This window comes from Dermacentor silvarum, chromosome 1 (assembly GCF_013339745.2).
Source record: "Dermacentor silvarum isolate Dsil-2018 chromosome 1, BIME_Dsil_1.4, whole genome shotgun sequence".
NCBI classification, from domain to species: Eukaryota; Metazoa; Arthropoda; class Arachnida; order Ixodida; family Ixodidae; genus Dermacentor; species Dermacentor silvarum.
In genome coordinates, this window is record NC_051154.1 from 254,787,793 (window position 1) to 254,808,583 (window position 20,791).

The 20,791-nt window shown below is 44.9% G+C and overlaps 3 protein-coding genes across 6 annotated transcripts; 2 read left to right on the top strand and 1 right to left on the bottom strand.

Moving 5' to 3' along the window:
- The first annotated feature begins 534 nt into the window (after window positions 1-534).
- Window positions 535-9,504, top strand: LOC119437062 (mitochondrial glycine transporter). 2 transcript variants are annotated; one of them, XM_049660258.1, is made up of 6 exons: window positions 535-645; window positions 1,632-1,730; window positions 3,258-3,424; window positions 4,981-5,077; window positions 6,058-6,110; window positions 7,658-9,504. In XM_049660258.1, the coding sequence occupies exons 1-5, from the start codon at window positions 600-602 to the stop codon at window positions 6,066-6,068; spliced, it is 420 nt and encodes a 139-aa protein (XP_049516215.1). In that variant the 5' UTR covers window positions 535-599; the 3' UTR covers window positions 6,069-6,110; window positions 7,658-9,504. The 2 variants fall into 2 exon arrangements, with proteins under 2 accessions (XP_049516215.1, XP_049516214.1); XM_049660257.1 differs by lacking the exon at window positions 6,058-6,110 and having other exon boundaries at window positions 4,981-5,073.
- Window positions 9,505-10,640: 1,136 nt separating this feature from the next.
- Window positions 10,641-13,738, top strand: LOC119439351 (uncharacterized). Its single transcript, XM_037704837.2, has 3 exons — window positions 10,641-11,158; window positions 11,883-12,446; window positions 12,642-13,738. Exons 1-3 carry the CDS (start codon window positions 10,829-10,831, stop codon window positions 13,521-13,523), a joined length of 1,776 nt encoding a protein of 591 aa, XP_037560765.2. The 5' UTR covers window positions 10,641-10,828; the 3' UTR covers window positions 13,524-13,738.
- A 281-nt stretch (window positions 13,739-14,019) lies between these two features.
- Window positions 14,020-18,952, bottom strand: LOC119437063 (uncharacterized). 3 transcript variants are annotated; one of them, XM_037704135.2, is made up of 9 exons: window positions 18,781-18,937; window positions 18,604-18,719; window positions 17,658-17,754; window positions 17,151-17,275; window positions 16,990-17,073; window positions 16,464-16,535; window positions 16,287-16,379; window positions 16,118-16,189; window positions 14,020-16,033 (listed from the first exon to the last, which is right to left on the bottom strand). In XM_037704135.2, the coding sequence occupies exons 3-9, from the start codon at window positions 17,735-17,737 to the stop codon at window positions 14,862-14,864; spliced, it is 1,698 nt and encodes a 565-aa protein (XP_037560063.1). In that variant the 5' UTR covers window positions 17,738-17,754; window positions 18,604-18,719; window positions 18,781-18,937; the 3' UTR covers window positions 14,020-14,861. The 3 variants fall into 3 exon arrangements, with proteins under 3 accessions (XP_037560063.1, XP_037560061.1, XP_037560062.1); XM_037704134.2 differs by having other exon boundaries at window positions 14,022-15,554; window positions 15,699-16,033; window positions 18,604-18,951; XM_037704133.2 differs by having other exon boundaries at window positions 14,021-16,033; window positions 18,604-18,952.
- Between the last annotated feature and the right edge of the window lie 1,839 nt (window positions 18,953-20,791).

Below are 20,791 nucleotides of genomic sequence, written 5' to 3' on the forward strand. Positions count from 1 at the left end.
CACGTACAAGTTGTCGGCTCGAATCGATGGATTCGATCCTGGCTTTGGCAACTGCATTTCGGTGGGGGGCGAAATGCAAGAAACACTCCTGCACTTAGATTTAGTTGCACATTGAAGAACTCCAGATGGTCAAAGTTAAATCCTCATAATGCGATCGTGGTTTTGGCACGTAGAACCTTGTAATTTATATATAATTTTTTTTACTTTAATTTTTATCAAATGTGAATAGTAATACCACTGACAGGGTTACTAAAGCAAGAGAGAGAGAAAGAAAAGAGAGATCTGTACCCAATGTGCGTTGGTTTCAGTGGTTTCGGCTGTCTCTCAGATTTTCTTTACTTATGCTTGTGCACGAGCAACCATTAATGTGATCACTTGGGGCAGAATGCAAAAAAAAAAGCTCACATGACTCATCCTGAACTCAAAATCATGAGTTCAGGATGAGTCTGTGCACCTGACATGCATACACCTGACAAAATGACAACCCACAATGGCATCTATCGTAGTCCATGAGTAGCTCTGAGACGTTTAATGCCACAATTTAACTTTTTTTTTTTCTTGTCTCATATTTTCAGAGTGAAGTGTACCACTATAGGACTATGAGCGAGGCCACGAGAGACATCTACAGGACAAATGGCCTTCGAGGTAGGTGCTGCGGCCACTTAATTAAAGGCCAACTGCGCAGAAATTTCCCTTTGGCTAAATTGGTTATAAATGAGTAGGTATGTCGAAGCAATCTTCGCAAAACCAGAGTGCTGGCGATTTTCTAAATTTGTTTGGCTATTAACAGCCTCTAAGTAGCCCCTAAGTAGATGATAAGGGAACATGGTCGGATATGATGCAAATCCTGGACCATTGCCTCCGAGACCCTTCAGCATGCCGCAGACACTGCCAGATCTCGTAGATCATGCTCAGGTGCTGCACTGTTCCTTAATACGAGGGCAAGTTAAAAAGTAAAGGGACTTTTGAGAAAAGGTACATTTATTCTAATGATAGAAAACTGAAACATGTATTATTTTTCTACATAACCTCCGTGCACTCTGCCAAACGGACGGCCGAAACAATAAAGGAGTTGGGATTCGAATTACTGGAACACCCGCCATTCAGTCCAGACCTGGCTCCAAGCGAGTTTCATATGTTTGGATCATTGAAGGCTCAGGGGAAGAAGATTTGCAACCGATGCAGAAGTCATTGTTGCGCTGCAAAATTGGTTACAGGTGCAACCCAAAAACTTTTTTTCAGAAAGAATAAAAAAAACTTGTGAAACGTTGGGCAAAGTGCGTTGAAGTGCGGGGAGGTTATGTAGAAAAATAATGTATGTTTCAGTTCACTATCATTAGAATAAATGTACCTTTTGTCAAAAGTCCCTTTTCTTTTTGACTTCCCCTCATATTCAGGGTTCTACATCATTTTTCAGCAAGCAGCAATGGAAGCATTTTTTTAAAATTTTATATAAATAAGTTCATTTCGTTGTGAAATTTCAATGCAGTCGGCCTTTAAAAAAAAAAGCAAGTGCAGATTGTGTGTGCTTCCATGGCTGTGTAATGTATACGCCTGTGACCTTTCGCTTGGTCGTTCGCTTCACTTGTAATGCTCACTGTTCCTGACCTGGCCATTGTTCTACCCTGCAGGTCTTTACTCCGGTCTTATTCCGACATTGGTGCGCGACGCTCCGTACTCTGGAATCTACCTCGTCTTCTACGTCCAGGCCAAGCGCTTCATCCCTGAAAGTGAGCTTTCCCACTCACATAGACTAATCCTAACAAAAGCACATCTTTTTATGTGCTTTCCATATTCACTGAATGCCCGTTTGCTTGGTAAATTGTTTGTAATTGTTGTCATCATCAGCAGTCTTTTCGTGTCAACTGCAGAGCAAAACGTCAAGGTTAACAAAGAAGCTTCAGAAGAGGCTAATGATTGCGCACTAAGTGATGAAATGAAAAATTGTAGGTGTAATGTTACGAGATTTGCAGGGCAGTTTTGCAAGGGCGTTGCTTTAAGGTTTTTTGGGGACAAAGACCGTAGCTTTGACGAAAACTGTTGGAGCAGCCTATTAATTATTCTGCCTTTCTTTCACATTTACAAGCGCACACGACCCAAAGGTGCTATAACTTCAGTCTGTGCCATGCATTGATGCTTGTCCCGAATTGTTTTGAGTGCAATGTAACTGCTGCATTTGTGGTGCACAGTTTCTCTTGACTGCATTCCTGCGCTCCTAATGACTTTCACAATTAAAATGGTAACGCTGAGCTTGACTTGAGGATTACCCACAGCAGAGTTTGTGTGAGTATAGTGTTCTGCTGCTGTTCACTATATGACAGTCTTTATCCCCAATATTGATGGCTTCGTTTTGGTGGAGTGCAGTAACATTTGCATTCCGAGCTTTGGGCACATGTTAAGGAACCCCAGAGTTCAAGATTCATTTGAATTCCTCCGCTATGGAATCCTTCATAGCCCACTCTTCATAAGACCACATCACAGATTAGTTTGAACATTGATTGATTAATTGATTGATTGATTGATTCTTTAATGTGCAACCAAAGCTCATCACACAAGGGCTTCTTGCATTTCTGCCCTATTGCAGTGCAGTCCACACTTCCATGTCTAGTTGCAGAACCCTATAGCTTGCGAGCCACCATGGTGGATAATTTGAATGTCTAAATTTCACTCAATGCGGCATTCGTACTGAATGGATGTCTTGCTTTAAGGAATACATTTAAAGAGCACATTAAAGAAAGAAAGACAAAGACAGGACAAGGAGCTGTACAAACGCTCATTATTAAATATATTTCAGGAAGAAGTAAATGCACAGTTCAGGGTCTGCACATGCAGACTCTGAACTGCAACAAACACCAGGGGTAATCAAAAGAAAAAAAAAAGCTCAGCCATTCCTTTACTTGAACTAACGACCTTGTCAATTTAGCCTTTCACGTGCATACCTAGAACTGTCCTTTCACTTCTTCCTAAAATACATCAGTTGTTAGTGAGTGCTTGTGCTGTTCCCTGTCCTGTCCATATCTTTTTTCTTATTTATTGCGCTCTTTTAATTTATTCCGTATCGTGAACCAACCCGACCAACAACACATTTTTGTCTCGCTTTAAGCCTTTTTTATAATATGTGTACTTTGATGGAGGCACACTATTATTCCTGGTGAAACTCCACCATGTTCAAGATTGAGATCTGGAGCTTCGAAGCGTTACTACTCTGGCAGCCATCCGCTAATGATGGCCCTTTTCTGCAAATCTCGCTTCTCCAGGAGTGAGGGAAGGGAGCCACCTGGTGGCCGCCAACTTCACGTGCGGCGTGGCCGCGGGCCTGCTTGCCTCGCTCGTCACGCAGCCGGCCGACGTGATCAAGACCCACATGCAGCTGCAGCCCGGCAAGTTCCGGAGTATCCTCGCCTCCGTTCTCCTCATTGCCAAGGTGCGTGCGAAGAGCCATGGAACCACGGAGGTTAGGCTCCTGCGGTGAAGTCGTTTACAAGGAGCGCTCTCAAAGTTTGTTTTGTCGGTACCATAGATTTGGAACAGGCGTGCACGTGATGGGCATCAAAATGAGCGCACGTCTCTCTAGTTTCAGCAGGATATTAAAAAAAATTTTGTTCTATGTAGTACTTGCAAAGCAACCTTAGGGCATTTCAAACTGAAAGTGGCAGCGTTAGTTGGTAAAGCTGGTTGAAGCACGAGTAGCGATCCGCTTTCTGCATTTCAAGGGATGCGATGCCAAAGAGATTCATAGCCGAGCCGGTGACGTTGTACGGTGACCGTCACCGTGCACTGCCAACAGCTCGGCGGAAATCTGCCATTTCTGCATTTTACATGTATTGCGACAGGAAAGTCTGAGTTGGCCCCGAGGTACCTCTTAAACGAATCCTAGTCCAAGTGATTGCTGTAGGAGTCCAACTTCGTCCGCTGTGGTCCAACTAAGTCCAACTGTGGTATCGAGTCCAGTTACTTGGACAAAATAACACATTCTCACAGCAGAGCTGAAAAACAGTGGTGCCACTGGAAAACGTTGAGAATTACGCAAGTCAACCAGCTATTCCGCTTTTCAACTTTAAAATTCTTTGTGGACCATTGAAGACGATGGTGGTTAGGGGTGTTCTCTGGCTTAGAATGACGTAAGACTATTGTTGCAAATGAAGTCGGCTCTCCAGATTGCTACAGATTGGCTCAAAATGGGGTAGGAGGCATTGGTGTAGCACGTTTCGTGTTCTTAGAATATCATATCTATGGGAAAAGCTGCACAAACAGTTGTTTCATTACGGTGTCCGTAGTATCGTGGACAAGCACTGAAAATTACGTCTGCCAGTTTACTAAATGGAAAGGCTTTGCTAAGACACCCAACGTCCGCAGGAATTCATCAAGTACTCATATTTGGCGCAAAAAACACAGGACAACGAAAGGGATTGGACGTACAAATGTGCTATCCCAGCTGAAAGTATATTAATGAAATTAACACACCCTTCATCATACAGGCAATGGTCACGTGAATTCGCTGCATCGAAACAATGCAGATGGCCACCTTAAGAAAGAAGGTGAAAGAACACAACATGATAATCAATATAAAGAACATTGATTAATATAGCCTCCTCTCCCCCAAGATTAAAAAAGAAAAAAATAGCCAGTCTTGTAGAGTGATACTAATAGAACTAGCTTATGCATAGCATGCACTGTTATGTAAATTGCCTCAGCAACTTCTCTCTTGTACTTCATTAACACCTTGGTATCATTGAGCACAGAAATGCAGGGCTTTTTATTTGTTCCATTTTCAAATATTTGAAATAAAATGAGACACCGACCACAAACGATTTAGTACGGTTAACGTTCTGGCTTCGTTGATGTTTGACTGTAATGTGAGGTGGTAACTGCAGTGATTCAGCAATCATCTCCAAGCTTTTCACGTTATATAGCTGCATCCGTGCATTGTGGTTTGGCGAGCAGTCACAGATTGTGCCGCACTGTCAATGTCACTTGCAGGAGGAGGGCATGGTTGGTTATTTCCGTGGGCTGGTACCAAGGATGCTGCGGAGGACGCTGGTCACTGCCATGGCTTGGTCATTCTACGAACAGGCAAGTCGTGGCCCTCGCGTGGTTCCATTTGTGTGGCAGCGATTAAGAACCACCTTGCGAATATAGACTAAAGACAGGAAGACGTGGACAAAATGGGCGTAGACTACCAGAAATGAATCTTGTTTTTCTCCCATAGCTGTTTTGTGTGTGTGTGTGTCCTTTTGGGTTCCTAGTCTAGACATCTGCCCATATATCATGCCAAGAAGTTATAATTCTTTAATAGACCATGTTCGAACTCAACAGTAATAACTGTGCAGCAGCGCTAAGCATATAATTCCACTCTTCAGTGGATCCTGAGAATTCGTTCCAAGTGGATCCGCCTTGCGAACTCCATGGCTACAATTTGTAAATTGCAATACGGGCCATCAAGTAATTAGTTCAAAACCTAAATAGTGAATTTTTGTTAATTAGTATATTATGCATTTCAATGTCTTGTGCAAGCAATCTCTGCCTCTTCTAGTAGACCAGCTCATTAATCAGAATTGTGCTATCTACCACAGGCTAAAGCCCCTCCATCCACGTGCCACCGCCGCTTTTTCTAAGTAGCGCCAACCTTTCATGTGCGCCGCTGTTCCCTGATTCGTCGCTCAAACCAGTTCCGCTTCCGGGGTTTCCGTTTCCATTTTTTCTACTTCCGGGATTTCCGGTTCCTGAATTTTGGCTTGTTGCACGCTCGCACCTCTACGCAGCAGTGATGTTGCTTCCGTTAAAACGGAAGCTGGGACTACGCAAGTTCCGCTTGACGCCGGAAACTGAGGGGGTGAGCGAGGGAGGAGCGTGGAGGAGGAGGGTAGGTTGGCGGTACTTAACCTGGTCGGCGAAAACGCTTATGGAGGGGCTTTACCACAGACAACCTTAAAAAAATTTTGAAAGTGTTCGCTGAAACACTCTGTATGTGAACTTAGTGTTCCTCTTTAGCGTCTCATGTGTTGAAAGTGATTCAGTTGTCTGATGGTGCTCTTGTGTTGTCTGCTTTTCAGGCAGTCACTACATGACGTCTGCTTACACCGTGGTATTGTCCGTGTCTGTGTTGTGTGGCAAGTAGTGTCTTTTGTCTGCTTCTGGTTCTGTCATTTGCTTGGTCATGTGATGCTGTGTCTTGCTATGCCATGATTACTGTCGCATAAAGAAGCACTCTGTGACAACATAAGTCATACTCTTCAATACTGCACTCCAATATGCTAGCAGAAGCTTGGTGAAAAGTCTTCCTTCTGTTTGTACACAGCGAATTATAGTTTTTATTAGGGAATTTTAATACTTTGGCTTGAAATGTGAGTAGAAAAGAGGACTCGACATCTCATAAATAGAGCAGTCTGCACATCACAAGCTTATCAGCGTCACAAAATGTAGCAGTGTGTTCATCACAATTAACAATGTCACAAAATGGAACAATGCATGCAACAAGTGTGACGATGTCACTAAACAGAAAAGCGTGCATATCCCAGGTGTGTCAGCAGTGCAGGTTAGAGTAATGTGCACATCGCGAGTGGCCTTATTTCACAAAACAGAGCAGCGTGCAAGTGTGACAGTGTCACTGGAACAGTGTGCACGTCATAAGTGCGTCGTTGTCACAATATGTAGCTAATGGCTCGTCACAAGTCTGTCACACTATGGAGTAGTGTAAGTGACAAGTGTGACGGTGTCACTAACTGGAACAGTGTGCATGTCTCAAGTGTCACCATTGCAGACAGAGTAGGGTGCACATGCATGTGCATCATGTCGCAAAATGACACAATGTGCTTTGTCGCATTTGCACATTGTAACATTCTGTACATGCAAGTGTGTCAGCATCACAGGTTGTAGTAATGCACACATCACAAATGTGTCGATGCTGCAAAGTGAAAGTGTGCACGTCATGAGTGTGTTGGTGTCACAAAATGGAACAATGCTCACGCAGTGGAGGAATTTGCATAATGACGCTGACTTGGCTGTGCGTTCACCATTAGTATGATTGACAGAGAAGAATGCTTAGGATGGGACATCAGCAGATTAGTGAACACAAGTCAATGTCCTATGACCGCATGTTACTCAGACCGGAAGTGCATGATGACTGTGTCAACTGAGGCATGCATACAGGCCATCTGTTAATGCACTTTCCCTTCAAGCATTGTTGAATCGTAGTCACTGCACTTGAGACAATGCAGAAAGGCTTCTTACTTGCACAGTGTGTGACATACTGGGTCCTTTTACTCACTCTCTGAGCAGGCCCATTGTATCTGACTTTTTATATCTGATTGTGATATAGCTCGTGTTTAAAGCTCATGCTAGAGGAAATCGGTGTTTACATAGCTTATCATTGATCTTCACTAGGGACGAATGAAGAAATTTGCCCATAGATATTTTATCAGGGCAGTTATAAAATGTCCCCGCCAAACAAAAATGGATGGTGCATACAGAGAGAACAGTAGAGGAGTAGAGGCATGCCCAACATTTATGGAAACTTGTCACGTCTGTCACGTCAGTGTGAATCAAGAACTGTTAGCGACATGGAAGCTGTATCAGTGCTCCTTTTTCTCAATGCTGCACGAACACTGTGTATATTGTACAATGCTGACAATTGGGTACTTTTCTATCTCTTTTGCAGGTTACCAAAGGATTCATCAAGAAGTGAACCAAAAACAGTCTTTCAGTGTGCCAGAGCTAAAAAAAAAGAGGTCTTCATATGAAGTTTCGTCCAGGCGATGACAATCCTGTGTGACCCCTTGGCCTCTAAGCTCATACTCTGTCCCTGTACTGCAGATTGCCAGTGAAATCATCCTCCACACTCAATACCTCACTGTACATACATCTCCCACTGTTTGTTACTGAATCTAGTCGTGCCCTTAGTCCACAAACTCCTTTGCCCGCAAGCAGTGTTGGGTAGCATCTGTGATTCAAGCCAGGGTGGTTCGTGGTGAGGTGACTCGCTGGTGCTGAGGTGGTTTTGAGAGCTTTGCTGAATTGTATCGACATGTTGTTTCACGTTCATGTTTCGAATGGCTGTACCTCGTGTGTAATTAGCTTTCCTCTTTCACTTCTGTGCTGCCACGGCTTCTTTACGGAGCATCTAACAGAGCACACTGCTTGCTCATTCTTAAAGCACTGTAATTAATCACTTGCTAGCCACATAAACTACTTTTTCTTCAAGCTGCAGGCTGCTACACTATCATGCTGGCAGCACTTACCTTGCACTCGTGTTCAAGAAGGAACATGAAGTGAGCATTCACATTTTGGAAATAAGCTTTAGAAGAATGTTGTTTTAGAACTTTAAAAGAGGGTTCATCATTTGGAATGGTTCCTGTTTCTTGATTGCGCTCAAGCATGTGCAAGTGAGGATTTCGTTATTCTATAGGAACAACTGCTTGCAGACATTCATATATGGTGGTTAAATGATCCTTGAGAGCCTTGGGAGAGTAATTGCAGCCTGTAAGGCTACCTTTATCATGCTGGAAAACACTATACACTTTGTTGCAAAAGTTTATAGAACGTAGAGACCTGAAAAGCTCTAAATTTTTTTATAGCCTGGAAGCAAGAAGCTGAGTGCTGCGGTTTTATGTTATGTCTACCAGCATATTCAGCTTTTTGTAGCCTACATGTTCCATGACATCTGTGGCCCTTAGTAACATGCTGTGACCTCTCCAACTTTATTAGACATGGGCTAAGTCTAGTGCGAGTCACTCGCATGTTTGCTGATGCGTGCACTTTTTTCGACGGGTGGCGGGTGGTTCGTATTCAGAGTGTCAATGTTGCCTTGCACATGCTGCCCTTCGCCTGCGAATACAGCCAGTGGTGAGCTAAAGAAATGAATTCTAAGGAAAGTGTTACATTGTTTCTGTGACATCGAACCACAAGCGTTGCCTCATGTAGGTTGTCCCTTTCTACAAATTTAACCAGAAGACAGGTTAGTGAAATGCATTCCTAAGCTTGAAAGGATGGCATTGTTTTGCTGTTTAACTTGTCAATAAGCAAGGGAGGGTTGTGTGTGAGCCAGGATATTTTTACAGTTGCAAGTGAAGATGCAGTCATGCAAGAGCAGCCTGTGACGATGTTTTGTGGCTTATGCAATGCAACTGTTGCAGCACAGTCTATGCAACTGTTTTCATGCATACCATCAATGCTATTTCTTTGTACAAAGTTCTTCTTGCATGTTTTTCGTACATTTTTACAGATGGAAGCATGATCTTTTTACATCTACTGGCTCTGAAAAAGTGTCTGATCTGTTACAGCGAAGCATCGCTCTCAACAGTTTGTTTTTAACTTGGCCTAATCAGCAGAGTATTAAAACTAGCGCTACACTTGTGAAGCAGAGATTACAATGAGCGCTTATCTTCTCTGATTAGTAGCCTGTGCCTTCGGATGCTTTAACCAGAGCTATCTTATGTATAGTTATCAATTTCTTGAACTGGACTGTATTTTGTAGATACACATCAAAATAAATAGTTTTTAATGGCATATGATGCTGTTGTCACTGTCTGCTGTGGTCCCATACACACAATACTATATATCAAATGCTTTTGCTTTGTCATTCGACTGTTACACAAATATGTAATTTCAGGAACCACATAATTGGACCTACTTTTCTGCATGCATGCTAACTTTTAAATTTTGTATTTGCACAGGCCTTTAGTGATTCACACCGAAAGACTAAGATGGAAGTGAGATCATGTATGCATTAAATTTGGTGCATGTGGAACTTGACTCATAGAATGAACAAGACAGTATATATGATAAATTGCGATTCTGGTAGCTGTTCATGGCTTTTGACTTAAAAAATGCGGGCTCATTTAGCGGCTAGCTAGCTGTCAAATGACTTGCACGTGCAATAAAGGATTCTTCGTCATGGTCGACTGTGGAGAGTACAGTAGTTCCAGATTCAGCAGAGTGTTGTAGCACAAAAACATTACCGATGCCGCCTGCTGACGGCTGCACATGCGCAGTTGGGGGAAGCGGTATCGGTAAAAAGGTAACACTGTAACTCGCTTCAATCTTGCGCCGCATTAATCATACCAGCATTCATATTTACTCTCGATTGTGATTGAGCAATTTCCTCAATGCTTTTTTGGGCTTACCTTAATTAGTTGTCCCCAAAGAATAATCACCATTAGTTTTCATGTTCGTCTTTCTCTCCCCTCTTTACTCATTCCCCCGTAGGGAAAATGGAGATGTCGGTTATTGTTCACGTACAAGTCCCAAAGTATCTATAAACGTTGACCTAGAGGGATATGAAATGGGGTACCCTTTTACACGGTGAAAAATTGCCGTGGAGAAACTAAATTCCATTTTGCTCAGCTCGTGTAGAGTTCGTAGAGAAACTGCAGCACATCGTTTGCCTGGGGAAATTACGGTAAGTACAATGCAGTGCGCGCCACAGGGACAGGTTGTCCGGTAGATTTACACTTTAGAATGACGCTAAACAATCACCCAGATAACATTTTGCACTTCGCGTGTCCTCTATTTCAAATGTGCTGCTGTGCGCAGTCTTTCAAACGATCGCCTTTACAAGAACGCGTCTTGCGAAATCTGTAGTGTCGTCTGCTATCGTTGCGCGTAATTTTCATTTCATATAGGTGGTATTCACGTGACGTCACGGAAGAGCAGTCTGGCGGGCGCTGTAGCGGAAAGGGCACAAGCTGCGTTGGCCACTATGAAACCGCCATATTTTTGGGGAGTCGGTGTCAACAAAGCCTATCTCCGCTGTTGAAGCGCTGACGATGTGTGTGTTTTTTTTACTTTAGGAGGAGTCACTAAAGTGCCTATCTCTTGCAACTTTGCAAGCATGAATGCCAGCCCCTCATTAATGCACTTAAGCACGTACGCGCAGAATTTAGAGTCCGGTGCGAAGGTGCGCTACGTCGAGAAAGTGGAGCTTTGCGGTGGCGTCGATCCACTTATGCTTACTGGCAAAGAGGCGTCATTTGATCTCGCGCTCGTACCCAAGGTAGAACTTTCTGATATTAAGGACTACCTTGTGCACGCTACAAGCTTCATAACTCACGAACAGCTGAAAGCAAGAAAATCCCTGGAGTCGCACAACTATTTGACCAGCGGCTTTGTTCAAGAACCCCAGCTGAGAAGACACGGCGAGCACGTCATTGTGCGCACGAAGGTAAGACAATCTAAAACGCTACATCAGCTAGTTGGTCTTTGTATTACCGGGTCGAATTGTAACGCTAACGGGTAATACTTGCCAATGTGTGTGACAGTAGTGTGATTCGTGTTCGGAATGTTTCGCTGCGCAGCGAAACATCGTAGCACTTTCTCAAGTTACTGCCAGCGAGCGGCACTTTTTTCATCGTTTATGTACCGTTGCTCCTTGATAGTAGATGAAAATTTCAGGAGTAGGCTTTCGCGCAGCGCAGCGTCCAGCAACGCAGTGCCTTCCGGAGTTAAGGGAGCGAAAACGATACCAAAGAAAATCGTTTGTACGCAACAAGTCAGCTACCACCATGCTGCACCTTTAGAAACACTTGCTGTTTAGCGGCTACTTCCAGCGGTTCACCTTGCTCCAGCCCCTCTCCCCCCCCCCCCCCCTTCCTTTTTTTTTTTTTTTTGCAAATTCCCGTCACCTGCCCAAGCGTTTACTACGTTCTACAAATTATCGCTACCGACGAGGCCGCGAGCTTTGCATACGTATGCGCAGTTGCGATTCGATTGTGCAAGCATAAAAACCACTCGCTGGTGTTTTGCTTATTTACACTCATGGATACACCTACATTAGTTTCACTCACTGCTGATTTAGTAACTCGCCTTGCTTTTTGTGCAGTGGGGCAACCTGTGTTCTCAGCATGCATAGAACCAGCAGCTAAATAGATCACTTCCTCCATTTGCAGGTAAATCACTCCCAGGCAATTTCCACTCAGCCACTCGAGCCATGGCTTCTTGTCAAGCAGGATGGAATGGTCAAAGCTGCACACTGCACGTGTATGGCGGGTCTCGGCGAAGCCTGCTCACACATTGGTGCACTGCTCTTCTATTTAGAAGCAGCTTCAAACTTTCGTGATGGTCAGGCTTGCACTGATAAGGAAAATGCATGGCTGCCTCCATACTCAAGTACTGTGCCTTGTGCGCCACTTGCACACATCGACTTTGCGTCAGCTACCACCAAGAAAAGGCGGCTAGATGGACATCGATCATCATCCTCAAAGAAACCAGCCACCACTATTGAGAGGCCTTCACAGTGCGAATGGAAGGGCTTTCTCGACAGAATTAAGAAGGCTGGCAAATATTCTGCAGTGTTGGCACTGAAAAAGGACTATTGCGAGGAGTTCATTCCTGTGCAAGTGAAGCACTCCACTGCTCTTCTCGGACACTTGGCAAGAGACAAGCCATTGTCAAGGGATGCGATGCTGGAGGAGTGCGAAATGTTTGCCCAGGCGTATGTTGTAGAGCCAAAGGTATTTATATTTCCATTGAAGGATAGCTTTATTGATATAAAGTAACTACATGTTGCATGACAGACAAGGCACTGCTAAAAGCTTGAAACTACCAGTGTTTACATTGCCCAACCTGCATGGTTGCTGCTAGCTAAATGCAGTTTTGTGATCATGTACATTGAATTAGTGTGAAAAGTCATTGTATTGAAAATGCAGGTCTGTAAAGATGTGGAAGCGGCAACGAGAGGTCAGTCGGCCTCACCAACATGGTTCGCCTTCAGAGCAGGCCGGGTCACAGCATCGACAGCCCACGCAGCTTGCCGAACGACCTTGACTCAGCCATCTGTGAGCCTGGTTAAGAAGATCTGCTACCCGGAGGAGAGCAAGTTTTCTTCTCCTGCAACTAATTGGGGTCTGCGCAAGGAGGACATTGCCAGGAACCAATACGTTGCTGAAGCATCCAGCCAGCACAAAGAGTTTGTTTGCAACAAGTCTGGATTGCATATTAGTTCACATGAGCCCCACATGGCAGCAAGCCCAGATGGCCTGATTTCTTGTGCCTGCTGCCAAGATGGCGTTTTAGAAATTAAGTGCCCATATTCAGCTGCTTGTGTAAAGGACGTTGTGACCCAGAAAAGTGGCTGCTTAGAAGTTGCTGCTAGTGATAATACACTAAAGCTGAAACGACAACATGCTTACTACACGCAAATACAAATGCAGCTTTTTGTTTGCCAGCGCAGCTATTGCGACTTTTTTGTGTGGACACCAGCAGATAGCCATCTTGAAAGAATCTTCCTGGATGCCGAATTTTGTCAAGGGGTCGTGAACAGGAGTAGGGATTTTTTCAAGATAGTCCTGTTGCCAGAGTTGTTATTTAAGACCTGGACAACATCTTCAGAGAACAAAAATGGGCCTGAAGACTCTTCTGATGACGGAGCACTGCATTTCTGTTATTGCGGTGGTCCAGAGTCTGGAGACATGGTAGAATGCAGTGGCCCAGACTGTGAGGGTAAATGGTTTCACTTTCAGTGTGCCAACTTGAAGCGCCCTCCGAAAGCGAAGGCTTGGTTCTGCAAGGGTTGCAAACCCCGAAAGTGATAAATATGCATATTTGTAGTCCTGTTATAGGTAATGTAAGTGCACACATGAAAGGACCTAGTGAACTTGTTCTGTGAAATTAGCCTTACAAAATATTGCTGCATACAAGGGGAAACTGAACAGAGTCATCAAACTGTTCACCTTATCACTGAATTTTACATAGCGAAGTACATTATGAAGGAGCAGTCTAATAAATGTGGAATCTTTGGATGACAGCAGGTATTTTTCATTCACAGCAGTTTTGTTTCTATTGCAGTGTTTTCTCTAGCATGAGTGCTGCACACGTTGGGTCGCTGGGGTTCTTTGACATAATGGGCTCGGCATGTAATGCACATGGCAAAACATGGTGGATTAGGGTAGGAGCGGATTTCAAGGAACGAAAAGTGAACTTGTGCAAGACAAATTTAGGTGGAAAGAATAACTTTATTTCCAGTGCGACGAGGTTTATTGTTGCCGATAACGTTGCAATAACGTTACGTAAAGGTAGGCACTGCAAGGGCTTTTCGTAGCACGGGGCTCACTCGCGATCACGGCACAATACTTCGTCTTCCTCTTCAGTTGGCACATACACAGGGGCGGCCTCTGCTTCATTACACCAGCAGTTGTTTCCGTTGCAGTACATGGCAGATCCTTAGGTGTGGCAGGGCCCCTTCATTTAAAGTGGTTGAGACATCAAATTTGTGGCTTGCGCGTTGTTTGTTTCAAACGTTTCTTATTGCTCCATAAAGCATGATACACGCTGGAAGGATCATATATTCTCGGTAAATAATTTAATATCGCATTATTTATGTGCACCAATTTCGGTTTCTCGGCGCCGAGTTGGACAGTGACGTCACTGGCTAGGAAGCTTGGTCACGTGGGCCCACAAGGCTGTGACGCACGCACTGCTGCATCGTCTGCTCTCGCACACACGTTTTGTACCAGCGCAAGCAAACAAACCCACGCCGACAGTTGCCATCGCTAGCTGCGGCAGCTCCGATTCCGACTGCGTCTTCGTCCGATGCAGCTTATACTGTACTCTAGACTCGAGGCTTGCCCCGTGCTGTGGGTCACCGCTCATCGTACGTCGCTCTAATGTGGTATGACGTCACTAAAACACGTTACGCTTCCAACACAGTGACGTCGGTGTTAATCGCGCTAGCTATGGGTCTCGATCGCGAGAACGAGCATTTAGGCACTCTTTGGAAGCAAATTAAAATATATTTAACACGTTTGCTGTGTCGAACACTTCATGTTGAGTGTCCTTTCATACAGAGGAAGCCTGCAGCAGGCCTTTTATACCCTCAAAATTTGGTGTCTCAACCCCTTTAAGTAAAATTTAGATTTGGCGCATCCAGATCAGTCAACAGGCACAACCGATTTGCTCAGATTTGTCAGCGCAGCACACACCGCAACAATTTTGTCAAGTTGTGTTAGAGTGTCCTCGCTTTGCACTGCTAGCAGATCAATAGGGATGGTGCTTGAAAGAATTTTGTACTTTCGCCTCAGCAAACCTATCACACGTTCCACGTGGATGCGCACATTCGCAATTTTCCTAGTTTTTTCAACCTCCCAGGCTGATAGCTGAGGTTTGCCCCTTGTGAATGCAGGAACCTCAAGGCGTGCACGATGAATGCCTACGGCATCACCAATCGTGAATCCTCTGTCGGCGAGCACCGTGTCACCTGGGAGAAGGTGGTTCAACATTCCACTCGACTCTGTTATAAGCTTGTCGCTTGTCCTGCCTCCCCACCCTTTGGAAATGAAAGTGATTGCTCCCTGAGGTGCTATTCCTATCAGATATTTTGCCGTGTTGTGGTGCTTATACCGCGACCACGTCTGTGACCTAGGGAGCATTGACGAAGGGCGCTCAATGAATATCTCGAAGCAGTCTATAATGACTGCCACACTCGTGCCAAATGCTTTTCTGAAGGCCATTGGCATGGTCTGCTGCAATTGTTCACGACTGGGCCAGTCCACCAGCTGTTTTAGTCGTACATGCATGGCCGCGATCCACCGGTTGACTACTCGTGTTGCTGTGGCTTGGCTGACCTGAAAGATAAAGCCAGTCACTATTATAAAGCAAACAGGGCCATCTTGCCACCAAATGTTAGCCCACGAGAGTATTATAACATATACGTGATGCCAACTGTAAATAAGTGCTCGCAACAATACAAATTCCACCAGTCCACTTACCTCAAATCTATACGCCAGGTCCTGCAAGGGCACTCCTAGTCGCAGCCTCACAAGTGTGAGCACAAGCTCTTCGAACTTAGTAAGCACATTGTTTGCGCTGTGCGACACACCACTCTCGAGAAGCGCGAACAGCGCTATCAAAACTGTGTAGCTTGGTAGGCCAGTGTAAAATTTTACACGGTTGTCGTCTTGCTCCAATGAAGCTTTAGACAACTGAAGTCTACGCAAAGAGCCCTTCACTTCGTTTAGCTCTGCACGTAGGGCCTGGTTGTCGCCTTCGAAGCTGTTTAATGCACTGCTTGTGATATCTGTTTGGGTTTCAGCGTCCTTTAGCACTGAAAGAAACATACAGACAATACATTACTACGCGTGTCATATTCAGGTGCAGGCTGCTATGAGATATGTGCCACTGTACTTACATGACGTGGTGTTCACTGAAGCTTCAGCCGTCGAAGTGGTGGCTTGAACACCAGCCTCAGAGAACTTCACATCTGATAAATAAATAAATAATGCAAGAATGTAACACTTGTACTCAGCATGGTGCTGAAAACCTCTGGTTTGCTGCAATTGCATGAATGCAGTACTCACAGGATGCGCCATCCACTGCAGCTCCAGCAGTAGAACCAGTTTCAGCTGAGACTGGGGCCCTGCCTACCTCAGGTGATGGCATGGATGGTGGGTCTGCGGTGAGGCATTAACAGTCATTTAAATTGTGTTCTTAAGGTGCTCAGGCCCTTTGCAACTGTGCAAACAAAGTTCACTCACGAAATATGTCAGCTGCAGTATCAGCATCTTGTGGTACAGTTGCAGCTGGTACTTGTTGCAGCATTGTTGGGCCTGCATTAAAGTGTTATCATTGGCATTTCACAACCATCAACCTTGTTTCTGCAACAACTCGGGCGCATCAAAACTGCACATATCCTGTATACACACAATAAGGCGCCTACAGCTCCAGAAAGAGAAGCACCCAATAGGTCATGCTGGGCGACCGTCGGATATGCGACACTGCTTACTGCAAGAAATGGGGTAGATGATGGGCCACCTGCAGTGAGGTTGTTCTTGACAGAAAGACTAATCATGCAACCATTAACTGCATGCAAACTCAAAGAAATGCAAGAAATGGGGTAGATGATGGGCCACCTGCAGTGAGGTTGTTCTTGACAGAAAGACTAATCATGCAACAATTAACTGCATGCAAACTCAAAGAACATAGGGAACAATAATAATTCCATTACAAGCACGCTGTAATGTTATGTCCAGTCTAAATGAACAGCTTACACAGGGCACTGACCTGAATCATTTATTGTGCAATGAGACATATGTGACTCATTGCCTTGGTCATTTTGTACTGCAATGGGACTTGCAAGTGGTGTGCCTGCATAAAAACAAAGATGTTAAGACGCTGAATGTCATTAAAGGAAATATTCCCCTTGTATGAATCAGCCATTTTACTTGTGACAGTACTGTTCACAGCACTCTGCTGTGCATTCAACATTGTAGTCAAGGGTCGCAGCACTCTGCTATCGGCCTTTTGGACCACCTTTGGAGTCGCAGCCCTCTTGCAACGTCGCTGGTGCCTGAAATAAAATGTACCTCTCTGTAAAAATGTCTACGTTGTACTCATTACCACTACTTGCATTGATGATTCTACCTCTACAACTGCTTGCTATTTGTCACAGTGCTGGCACCAGTTCTCACAAATTTGTATTCTCTTGGAAACTGAAACCCGCCTACTCTCTGCAGACACAACTATTCTCAAAATAATGCTAACTTGGAAGTAACTGATTGGAATGCATTACTTGATGACTATGTAACTTATACTACGTAACTGCAGTCGGGAGTGCAATATAAAACATAGCTGCTGTATCAACACAGTGTCCGCCAGCACCTCTTAGGTCTCAGCTATTTTTAAAGTCTGGGTTTGCTGTGCGCTACCAGAAAGAGCACATACATACATACCTTTCTTCAGATCGAGTTGTTGACTTTGTGTCATACCCTAGGTGCAAGCTTGGCGCCCAGTCCGGGTTCGTCAGATCCATTAAGTAGGATGGCCTGCCTGCAAGTATGAACGAGACTGCGTTTGCACAACAAAACAAGTTCCTTGAAAACTGACGCATTTCTAACAAGAATAGCCACTGGTTGCAGTAGCAAGAAGTCTAGCCATTACTTGAGGCCACAACTGCACGACAACCAGCTTTTACACAAAAATCACGCAGTGTGCTAAGGGCTCTCGGGCAAAATAACTTCAAACAGCAGAATCAGCAGTACGACAGGCTTCGCTCGTTTCCGGAACAATTACGCCAGCATCATAAACACGAACAGGCATGATGTCATAGCATTAGTTAATTTCTGGGGTTTTACATGCCAAGACCACTTCGAGTTCTTGCTTTAGCGCAACTCAGTTTGAGTATGAAGGAAAAAAGGGAACAGGTGACAGAATACGATGCACCAACTTGCCCAATCTACAGTACTTCTGAACCACTTCGAGGCACGTCGCAGCGGGGGACTCCGGAATGATTCTGACCACCTGGGGTTCTTTAACGTGCACCCAATACACGGTACACGGGCGTTTTTGCGGTTCACCCCATCCCATCAAAATGCGGCTGGCGTGGCCGGGATTTCGTACCGCGAAATCGCGCTTAGCTGCGCAACGCTCTAGCCGCTAAGCCACCACGGCGGGTGTCTTGGCATTTAGTGCAACTCAGTTTGAGTGAAAGGGAACAGGAGAAGGCGGCAGAGTAGCAACCACCGTGTTGTCTTTTACTACAGTTCACTACCTAAAGCAAGCCTTCAAACGTTATGCTAACCACATACGCTACAGCATTACTAGCATCGATCACGTGCAAGCCCTACCCTTCAAATTCGCGCTGCGTAATTTGTAGCAGAACGACAAATATGCACTCACCAGAAACGAAGTGCTCGCTGCAGACTTTGTAGTGGGTAGCGTCTGTATTAATGTCACCCCGGTAGAGGCGACGAAACCATTCCGCTCGACGCTTCGTTGAGATCTCTAAGGTCTGGCTGCATTGCCAACGAACAACATTCGGCACAGAAAAAAAACTAAGCTTCTTCGTGTTCTCACCAGAGTCAGTTTTCCGCCGCGACTCGTTGTTGCATCCGAACACAGCGCAATTAACCATGATTAAAATGATTGCCGAGGTCCTTGAGATTGCAATGCCTGCTGCTGCACTTCAAAGCACCACGAAACGAAAGCATTCCCCCAAGGATATGGCGGCCGGAAGCGCAAAGCTCGCCGCGCCGGCCTGAGCCCTTCCGGTCATGCTGCACGGGATCACAGTGTTGCTTACGCGTGAATACCACCTATAGAATAACCTCTCAATTGTAATTAAACGCAAAACCGCGAGTCAAAATGACTCTTCTTATCATACAATAGTATAGTTTATTTTCATATTTATAATAGTTTTTCTATGACACCGTAGTGGCGCTGCAAGCTCAAACGCTAACACCCGCAAAGCCCTTTGGGGCCCCTATTCTAAAACCGATCTTTACATTTGATGTGGCTGGAAAATAAACTTAAGCGCGAAAAAAAAAAAAAAAAAGGAAGCCTTGTCGTAAGCCAGGCTTAGAAATCTAAGATGTCCGAGCAGGGAGGATTGTTTATTCTCGAAGAAATGCAGCCCAACTTGCCGTTTCGAATTTAGCGTCTAAACGGCGTCACCGGCGATGAAGTTGTAGCTATTGCTATCACTATTTTATCGCAGGCGCGCCACTTTTTGTGCAAGAAAAGCGTAGTGGAGTTGTCGGGTTGAATGATTGCTTATTTTTTTATGCAATGTGATATTTCTTTTATTACTGTGAAATTATGCACAGAAAGAATTTTGAGAAGCTCCACTGCAAAATCGTTCAAACGCATGTTTGAAAAATACGCGCGTAAAATGTCGCCATTTGGAAAAAATTGCCTGATTCCGTAGCTGTTCTTTTGTTTGCTGCATTCCTTCTTCGTGTGCACTTGTTTTATTCTCGAGCGATACGTTTTGAGACGATTACAGGAATATGCCCACTGATAAACTGACTTTGCCGTCTTGCGGAGCAAGAGCTGCTTTCCCTCATAGACTTCAATAACGTAGCATAGCAGCCTTTACAGGGGACATTTGAGGGGCGGCGTGGCTTCGCAAGCCAGCTGTTCCTCCAGGCAAAGTCCGACCTTCCTGTGTTAATGAACGAGCACAAAATTACCTCCAATCACTAAGCGGATTCAATAAAGCCTGTTGAAGAGAAACAACATAAACAGTTGATCCTATTCTGTGTACTAATCACGGAACGCAATTGCCGCAACAAATAAGCTATATATTTGTATACTATAATCACGAAGACGTGTAAGTGAGTTTTCAACGCCTGCCTGCTGTGAAGCTGCGATGACACAAAATGGCGTTTCAGAGCACCTAAATTTGGTATTTAATTTGCAATATGCGCAGCGACTGAGGTACTTGCGTGCTCAGCCTTCGATGACACAGTATTTTGAACGGAGATTGGCACCGCGGCTGTTCGATTCGTTCTCGCATGTAACCTTTGATGGGCATTCATGGAAGACTTCGTCGCCAAGTCTCCAGAATTATTGCCGCCCGCAACTTTTGGGATCACACAAGACAGCACGCTGCAAGGCTCAGCCACACACGCCACCGCCTCGTTCAGGTGGATGGCTCGCGGCTGGTAATATTGCGCACAAACAGGCGTTATCGTTTTACAGCTAGAACACGTGTATACCACCTCCCGAAAGCTCAGTGTGTGTATCGTCAGAGGTGCTTCGGCCAACCTGCGGATTCTCGGCAACGTGCTTCTCGTTAAGCGTCCGGTAGCTTAGTTACCGTCGCCTCAAACGTTTCACCTTGTATACGATGGCCAAGTCGCTGTCATTCGTCAAGGATTACATGTGTTCAACAGCAAGTCGTGCGTATGTGCTGGAATTACGGGGAATTCATATAATCTTTCGTCTTCTCGCACCCTGTGACAATTCATATATATGAGCGCCGGCCGGTTGCTTGACCGACCCAGGAAATAGCTCCGAATAAAAATTTCAATAAAGTAACGGACAAGCAACATGTTCTTACGCACTCGAACGCTGTCGCTTACTG